Source organism: Chenopodium quinoa, unplaced genomic scaffold (genome assembly GCF_001683475.1).
Source record: "Chenopodium quinoa cultivar QQ74 unplaced genomic scaffold, ASM168347v1, whole genome shotgun sequence".
Lineage (NCBI taxonomy): Eukaryota > Viridiplantae > Streptophyta > Magnoliopsida > Caryophyllales > Amaranthaceae > Chenopodium > Chenopodium quinoa.
In genome coordinates this window covers 6,512,604-6,522,008 of record NW_018745024.1, presented here as the reverse complement: position 1 = coordinate 6,522,008, position 9,405 = coordinate 6,512,604, and the positions used below count along the sequence as shown (strand labels likewise).

At 33.2% G+C, this 9,405-nt stretch overlaps 1 protein-coding gene across 1 annotated transcript; it reads left to right on the top strand.

Moving 5' to 3' along the window:
- Positions 1-1,038: 1,038 nt before the first annotated feature.
- Positions 1,039-9,167, top strand: LOC110708407 (PITH domain-containing protein At3g04780-like). Its single transcript, XM_021886538.1, has 8 exons — positions 1,039-1,173; positions 1,291-1,377; positions 4,092-4,215; positions 5,986-6,034; positions 6,121-6,178; positions 6,283-6,329; positions 6,643-6,720; positions 8,757-9,167. Exons 1-8 carry the CDS (start codon positions 1,135-1,137, stop codon positions 8,806-8,808), a joined length of 534 nt encoding a protein of 177 aa, XP_021742230.1. The 5' UTR covers positions 1,039-1,134; the 3' UTR covers positions 8,809-9,167.
- Positions 9,168-9,405: the final 238 nt, after the last annotated feature.

The following is a 9,405-nucleotide window of genomic DNA, read 5'->3' as shown; positions in this document are numbered from 1 at the left end:
TTTTTTTTTTTTTATATATATATATATATATATATATATATATCATGAATAGAAAATTCGATCCAATAGCAACATTATTTTTCTCATATAAAGTGTATATTTTTATAATATATATTGTGCTTTTATAAAAAACAATAGTAGTATTATATGTTTAAATATTCTGAATTATAAGTAATATACACCTCTTATATAATACTTTTATTATGAATGATATATTTAAAACTTGCATATAGATAAAAAAAAAGTTTATCTTAAAATTCAATAAACAACCCCGGATATTGTTTATTAAACTAGTTTTATATGAATAAACTCGAATTGATTCTCATCATCCGCGCCTAGGTGGCTCTCTAAATACAAAAAAAAAGTCGACCCTCTAAGGGTCTGTTCTCTTCAACTCAATTTCAGTTCAGTTCAATTCAGTACTTAATTTCCTTCTCTCATAAACAATTCATTTCAGCTTTATTCAGTTCAGTTCAGCTCCAATTTGTTTAGTTCAGTTTAGTTCAATTCAGTTCAGTAAATCAGAACAAGCCCTTATAAGGACTGAAATAGCTGAATTTAACTGAACTGATTGGAGCGGAACTAATCTGAATATTTTATGAGAGAAGGAAACTAGAAACTAAACTGAATTGATTGGAATTGAATTGAACTGACTTGAAAATAAGCTAAAGAGAACATGCCCTAAATTGATCAAATCAACTTGTTAATATTAATAAAGCTAACGAACGCTATACCATTAGGTAATATTTTAAATACTTATTCAACGCCCGAAGACGTTTGTTAGCAAGTTCCATATTAGTAATAAGCAAAAGCTAATGAGCGCCCCAAGGGCGTTAGATAAGAGAATAAAAGTGCAAATATTAGAATAAATTAACATTAATTACAACGAACGACACGTTATTTTGTCATGAATTCCTAACTTAATGTCGTTTCAACCAATATAATTTATCCTTATCTAACGCCCTTGGGCGCTCGTTAGCAAGATGTTAATAATAATAAAAAAATATAGGGTAGTTAAGCCAAATTGGTAGTCCTTATAAGAGACAGAAAGCTGCACTTCCACTGCATTATTATTCTCTTCTTTCCTCCTCAAGGATCCCAACTCTCTCTCTTCTCCTGCTTGTCTTGTCCGCCATGGCTGCCGAATCCGCCTCTGCAATTCAGAGAAGCCAAGTATTTCTCTTTCTTCAACTCCTTTTCATCTTTCAATTCGCCTGTTAATCTCTTTTCTTTTTGATTCTGCAATTATTTTTTTTTTCAATTGAATTTAATCTTAATTTTTGTTCGAAGGTGGATTTATTGGAGCACATCGATTGGAGAGGTATTGAATGTCTCAATCAAAGTGGCACTCACACTGTTGCCAATGCCCTCAAACAGGTTCGTCTCTCTATGATTTTTCATCAATTCTTTCAAATTTTGAATTTTCTTTGCAATTTTGAAGTAATTTGTGAGTGTTTTTGATTGAAACTACATATTTGAAAATTAGGGTTTTTCTTTTTGTAAGTTTCGATTGATTAGTTTATGATACTGTGGAATTCAATCTGGTTGATGCTTCTTTTGCTAGCTGTGTTTATTTGGATTTGATTTTTTTTGTTCTGGGTTGATTGTATCATTGAGTGTTTCATCAATTTATTCCAATTCGTTAAAAATAAAAGAGTATGCATGAATTACTAGATTATTCTTCGCTTGTAGTAGGGAAATTGAGAAGAATTTAACCATGCGGGAGAATTGGAAATAGGTGCAAACTTACAATAGGGATGTGTACGATAATTTGGCAGGGGGGGGGGGATTTCATTCCCGGACTAATTGTTCTCGGTCTTGGGACGGGTAGGAGTGGTTTCTAATTGTCTACGTTTGAGACATTAATAGAAAGCGCAAAACAGTTTTGGACCTTCTGGTGTACAAACTGCAAAGTGGTGGATCTACGATTTGAGCATTCTCATACTTTTTATTAAGTTAGGGATGTAGCACTAGTCCGTTCAAGAAATTCAAATACCAATTATATAAACCGTATCAATATACAATCTTGTTGTGTCTAAATTTGAGAAATTAATAGGAAGTATAAATCCATCATGGTGTGAATAACAACATAGACTAATAACACTTTTTGCTTCCCCAAATGCTCTTCAATTTAGTTTGGAATGTACCTTACACATGCAGTGGCGAAGCCAGGAATTAGGTAATGGGGGTTCGGAAATTAAACCTATTCAAATATACTTTAATCATTTATGGAGTATTATTTATTTGCTATATAAATTTTGAGTTTTAATTTCCAATATTTACAACGTATATTGAGAGGCAAATAAATCAAAACCAATAATATAACAATTTAATTTAGTTCCATATGATTAATCACACTTTTTTTTTTACGTAGTACATTTTAGTTAGTACTATATGTGAAGTATAGAGTAAGTAAAAGTATTGACAATCAAGAGTGTTGGATCTTGATTTTTTTAAGGAAACAAAAAAAAAATAAAAAAAAATTATACCGATGACCATTATAATATACTGTATATAATTTGTTTATACAAGTCAAAATTTTAATTAAGAACCATTTTCTTACGATAAAGATCTAAGGAAAAGAAAGTAAAGAATGAATACCTCATAAAATTGTTATATACGAAGTACAAATCCATTAATAAATACAAATACAAGTATATAAATAATACAATGGTAAACAAAAGAGATGAAAATTGGGTTTGTTTAAAATAAAATTTAAGAAAAGATTAAAACTGGGTATTTAAAAAAGGCAAAAAAACTGGTACATCAAAGAGACTTGTTTTTACACAAAACCGGTCTCTTTGATTACGTGTTTTTAGCCGCCCTCTTCTAGCATATGTCCGTCTGTCACACAAAATTTTAGCTCATACATTAGAGACTGCCTATTTCAGAAAACTGGTCTCTTTTCTAAACTGTGTTTTTTTTAATGGGGTACAGTTGTACCTCTGTGTACCCCCCTGGATCCGCCACTCTACACATATCAGTAATATCATATTTAGAATTTGTATAAACTACTACATATTATGATAGCTATGCCTTAAGGGAATGGAATATTGTGATGTATGCTCATAATTGTGCTCATATGACAAGTTCTAGAAAAGAACTCAGACTGAAGGGCTTAAATGTTTGCATTCTGTTTATAATGTACGAAGTACATGCAAAACTTTTCTTAAATCAAGTATAGGTTTTATAGATGCCGCATGCTAACGAGGGAGCCTTAGTTTATCTCCTTGTTAAACATAGGGGTAAAATCATAATATCACAGGCAAAACCGCTATCTCAAGTAGCGGTGTTACTATGAACAATACAAAAAACTATGTATGTATTTACAACTTTGCCATATGATAAACAACAATAGTTTATCAAGGAGATAAACTTAGATTTTCTTCATGCTGACATCCATGTCTAGCTTTAATTCTGTGTCTGAAATCAAGAGTGAGTGACTTGGATATGTTGTGTATTTGACACCTGCATTCAAGTAACATAGCTCTTATATAGGTGGAAAACTTGCCTTGAATCCCTTGGTTCTCTTATACAATAGATGTTTCCTGTACTCTTCATTTTATCGCAAGTACAAGTGTTGGATCATTGATACTTGGACATTGGTAGGACATATAGGCATTTCATTTTGGGTGAAAATCACTAAATTGTTTCACAAAATAGTTGAGTTGGACACTTGCACACATAGTCAGTATTATGAACATTAAACCATCCATTGCAATCCCGCAAAAACAAAAACCCTAATACATCATTCTCAAAGAATTTAACTTTTACACCTTGAAAACCTAAAAATTGTTGCAGCTTATTTATTGTAATAGGTGAGAAACCCTAAATTTGCATTCGTCTGTTGTACAGGCAAAGGTGGGATACTACATAATAGGGAAATTTGCAATCGTCTGTTTGACAGAGAATATTCTAACAATATTACATAATGGGAATTGATGTTAATATGATGCCTTTTTCTTTTTTCTTTTTTTTTTTTTTTTTTTTTTTTTTTTTTTTTTTTTGTTTGTTATCAATCTGTTTGATGTTACTTTGAGATTAATTATTTTATGATTTGCTTTTTTAATGTTCTGCTGTCAATTAACCAGGGTTACCGTGAAGATGATGGCTTGAATCTAGAGAGTGATGCTGATGAGCAACTTTTGATCTACATTCCATTTACCCAAATCATTAAGCTGCATTCTATTGTCATCAAAGGACCAGAGGAAGACGGTCAGTATAATAATATCAAGTTTGACCTATTTCCCAATCTCTTGACAGATCAAACAAAAAATAGAATAATAAAAAAAATTAAATGTTATGGGAAAAAAATTAACCTTTTTATTTTATTTTATTTATTATTTTTTTTAGCATACGCTTATATGGTGTATTAGCTGTCAAAGTGTCAAGTACTGGTTTGTGATCTTGATTTTTTTTCTTTTGACTATTCATGCTGACTCTCTATGTAAATTTTTTTTGTGATAGATTTTGGTTGTTAATCTTGGTAATCGTTTTGTGAACGCCTCAGTGCTACTTGGCCTACTGTAGGGAGTAGCATGTATCTTGCAAGTTCTTATCTGTGGTACTACGTGCACAATTTGTGTGTCTTGAGAATTGATTATATTGCTTTCCTTTGTTTCTTGATATATTTATTTGTTGTTCCATCTCTTGCTTCTGTGGAAATGGTGATTGTGCTGTATTAAGAGATTATGATAGCTCAAGCTCATTGTGGTCATTGCTGCTCTCATAGTTTCCTAGGTATAAAAGACATATCCACAGTATTAGAAGTAAGGATTATGGATCTTGTGTAAAGTTTCATTGCATGTCAGTTTGTGGGTAAACTATGGTGTGGGTTAGAAGTTAGGACTTAGGATTATGTGAGAAGTGCTTTTCCTTGCTGCTTATTCATTGAGTTTAAACTAGGGATTGGTCCTGTATCAGGTGATCACTGAACTTTAATGTATCAGGTTAATTTTGATTTTCTTGATTGGGATGGTCGATTACAGAGAGGCTATTTGGGTTGGGGTTTTAAAGAAATATACTTCATGGGGTTCTTAGAGTAGCTTATCTAGCTACTGTGAAGATTCTTGGTGAAGCAGACTGGGGGTACTCTGTTCTGATGAAAGTGATAATAGGGCTTATGTTTCCATGTTACTTATGAAATTCAGTTTTTGGATTTGCTGGTCAAGGATGTCGTTGATCAAGTCATGAGTTTACCCAATCCATCGTTTGAATTGTTTTCTAATGCAAGACTTGATGATGAACCATGGTTCAAAACACTAGTTGCATCTTTTATCAATTATGTAAATGTTTGGGAGATCAAATTGTGGAGGATTGATCTCCATTAATGTTTCGTTTATTTTATATCATTTTTTAAAATCAAAATTCTGGTATTTTTCTGTTCTCTTACAAAATTATCATGATACTATTTAGTATTTACATATCTCCTAGAAATTGCTTGATATATTGCAAAAAACTTTGCTAATGCCCTGGGATATCTTGTGATTTTCTTAGAATTTTTTTTCTTTGTTTGTTTTTAACTTTTTAAGTTGATCATATGGATACAAATGGTATTGAAGCTCTAAGCTGGATGACCAGAGAGGTTAGCATTGAGCATGCACTGTGGTGGAATATTAAAATAAAGGAGGCATAGACTTTTAATGGACCATTTGAGTTCATGTGGAACTTGATGTAGTTTTTCTAAGTAATTATAATAAGCAACTAGGCATAGGTCAATACACTGAATGGATATGTTATACAATGCCTCCATTTGGGGGTGTAGCAGCTCAAATAAATCATGTCATACTTAAAATTGATTAATTGTGAACACCTCTTTAATTGATGATGGAAAAAGTTTAAGCTTGTGATTGTTTTAGATACCTATTATTTTCACATTTTCTTGGTTGCAGTGGACATTAAATGCATCATCTTAATTTTGCAAATTTATTTCTTCCTGCAATTTTAGTAGTTTGTCAAAATTCTGAAGAGAGTTTTTATTTTCAGGTCCTAAAACTGTCAAACTTTACTCAAACAAAGAGAATATGGGATTTAGGTATCTTTTCATGGTCTCATGCTTTGTCTTGATCTGAGAATTCTTAAGTATTTCTGGTTCTGACCTCTGGTTAATATTTGTGGCAGTAATGTGAATGACTATCCTCCTAGTGATACAGTTGAGCTTTCAGCTGAAAATATAAAGGTAACTGATCAATGCTCCCTGTTTTCTATCATCAACTTTATTAAAAGATTTAACTCCATCTTAATAAAATATGTTTACAATGTGTAAAACTTTGTCAATTGCAGGGAAAGCCCGTAGTTTTGAAGTATGTCAAATTCCAAAATGTTCGCAGGTATGCTTTATTGCTGAAAAGCCTGAAATAGCTTTTCATATTTTTTTCTTCTGTTACCTTATAATAGCAGTAGTTTCACATGTTTTACTTACAAAGTTACAAATATGTTAAATGCTGGATATGTCTCAAATTCTTTTATCTTACTGTCAACTTTTTGTAAACTTTACTAATAGATATATAGGAAATTAATAATCAAAGTTATAAATGGGCAAATGCTAGAATCAAATTGCTACATATTTACGGAAATGAAGAAAAGTCCATAACCTTGACAATAATATGTTTTCTAATTTTTTTTGTTGGGATGTATGGACAGCTTAACAATTTTCATTGAAGATAATCAGTCTGGATCGGAGGTGACCAAGGTTCAGAAGATTGCTTTGTACGGAACAACGTAAGTTCATCATTGGTGTGAATGAATCTTGTGTTTCTTTGTAATTACTGTTTATTGATAACATTTTTCCTGACTTGTCATTCTGTTCACTGCTTCAATCTTGTTTGCATGTGTGTGTGTGTGTTATTCCCAGGGGGGGGGGGACTTATAGAAAAGCTCAAGTCGTTTAGACCCCAAAATGCGCATGACCTGTAACGACCTGCACCTTGTTGGGTGGTTGAGGTTATGCGGTCATCAGAAAACTTTAGGAAGGTGTCTGGTGATCTTCATTATATATCCAAGAAAGTAAGAAACGAGCCCGGTTAGAACTAACCATGTTTCTCTTTAGGTACAAAGCCTCATTTTTTCCAAAAAGTTAAATTGTAAATCAATGTTAGATTTTCATATATATAAAAGAAAAAGATAAGTGTTGGTAGTATGATTCTTTGATGACTTTACTTGAGATGGTAGCCACAAGTGACAAGCTACTTGAACCTGGAGTATCATAATGTGCACATCATGATCTACTTCTAGAGGAATGGGATTGCTAAAAGATCAGGTTACACTATCCATGAGCTCATTCAGTTGAAATGATGCTGAAAGAGAACAAGTGCTGTAAAGATAGCACTAAACTTCAAATGCTTTTGTACTGAAGGCCCATCAGACAATGAGTATCTCGACATGATGTGACTACAAAATTCTTAGTTTGCTAGTACTGACTAAAATTTCCATTATTTTTAAAAAAATAAAAATGATTTTTAAACTAGCGGCAATTAGTTCATGTGGAGTTTTGAGGAGGTCCAAATGTTCTTTTAGAGGAATGTCTTCGTGAACGCTCTCTCCCGGCAATTACCTGATGTACCACACTGCCATCAATATATAGTCTCTACTCACTACTGGCCACTTGAAGTGATAGGTTAGTGATGGGTTTGTGGAAATTGCCTATGCTTTAGCTCCTGAGTACATTTTATTTATAGGTCATCATTTGCAGGCTTGGACAGGACATGGTTCAGGCTGAGCCTCATTTGTTGTCCAACTAGAATTATAGGGCAGGGCTTGACATTTTTTCACGAGCCTGGCAGTGCTTCCCTTAACTATTTTTTTCTAAAGAAATGAATTGCCTGCAGGCTATTGGGCTTAGATGGCCTTCTATGCTTTCCCCACTAGTATCATCCATTTGACTCATGTATAATTTTACATCTAGTTCCTGTTCACTGGAAAAATTAAAAAGTAGAATATTTTATAATTTATCTTTCAATAAGAGTACTATGCATTGCTCATGATTTCATGAACACTGTTTGAAATGGTTCTTTGTGCTTCTCATTGTTTCTCTATACCCTTCCATATTCTATTTTCTAGAAGTCTGGGATTGAAGGAGACATCTGTGTTGATCTTTTATTGTAAATGTTTGTTGACTGAATTAGTCGGCTTCTTGTAATGACTTTAAAGCTGTTTAGTTCCCAAAGACACTTGCCTGTGATGGCATCTAGGTTGTTCTTGCTATAGAGCTGATAATGTATTTATGTATCTGACTTAATGTGATCTTATGTTTTGGTGGGCATAACTAGCTCTGAATATACACCCAATAACTAGAAATCTATAAGGAGTTTAAGAACCCCTAATCTTTTAAGGCTCCCTTTACCTGTGCACAAGGCCCTTTGATCAGTAAATTTTTAAAATATCCTAATGGGCCTTCCTGATGACTCTGAGTCTGTGCCTTAGTCAGGAGTCATGATCCTTGGTTTGATGCTTTGGGCCTTTGGTTCATCTATATTTCTGTGGTGATGTGCAGCAAACCTGTAATTTTATTATGCTATGCTAAACCAAGAAAATCTCAAGAATTCTGAATTCCATTCAAAATAAAAATAAAAAATTGAGATGCATCGATCAATCCCTATTATCATTTTTTACTAGCATTAAATTTTCAGTGTTACTGACTTCCTAGGGCCATCGTAGTTGGGACTAGCTATCTTGATGAAAATATGATGATGGATGTAAGTGTTTTGATTGTAAATGCTTCAGTTGAGAGGTAGAAACTAAACGATTGTTCAATGCAGGGTTGAGACAACAGATATGAAGGGTTTGAAGAAGATTGAGGACCAGCATTAATCTGGAGCTGGGATATAATTGAACAATTGACCTGAGTATTTTAACTTTCCAGTCTTATTCGGTTTTTCAATATTGGATTACACTAGCCATGTATTGGCTGTTTATGACGATTTATACCCCAAAGCTGTGACATCTTATGTGCTTGAGTGTCCAGGATGTGCTGCCCTTCATAGCTCTTTGATGTGCCATTTTTCACCTTATGGTCTGGTCTATGGACTGGACAGGTACAGGTTGTAACCCACATCATATGTGTCGAAACTGGTCAATGGTTTGATGTTAAGCGGAGTTTGGGTTCACAAACTGGTCCCATACTGGATCTTGGATGACAATATTATGTACTCGTAGTTTTCATTTCGTTTTCTTGCTTGTTAATTTTTCCTCATCAGGCCTCGGTCACTCTCATAGTTTCGAAAGATTATAAATTAGCTGGGCATAAACCAATGTTGGTCTAACTAATAAAAGTATTACCATTTCAAGTCAACAAAACAGATCAGCAAGAAAGCAAAGATAAACAAATTAAAATGATTGTGAAGAATCTGAGATTAGTTTAGTTTGGGACGGTTCATGTTTGGGTGTAGACAAGCATTGAGCCTCTAG

Excerpts from the sequence above, each read along its gene's own strand:
- LOC110708407 (XM_021886538.1), top strand. The coding sequence starts at position 1,135 with ATGGCTGCCGAATCCGCCTCTGCAATTCAGAGAAGCCAA. Across the intron at positions 4,216-5,985 it reads CAAAGGACCAGAGGAAGACG|GTCCTAAAACTGTCAAACTT; the intron begins GTCAGTATAATA and ends TTTTATTTTCAG. Across the intron at positions 6,330-6,642 it reads AAATTCCAAAATGTTCGCAG|CTTAACAATTTTCATTGAAG; the intron begins GTATGCTTTATT and ends ATGTATGGACAG.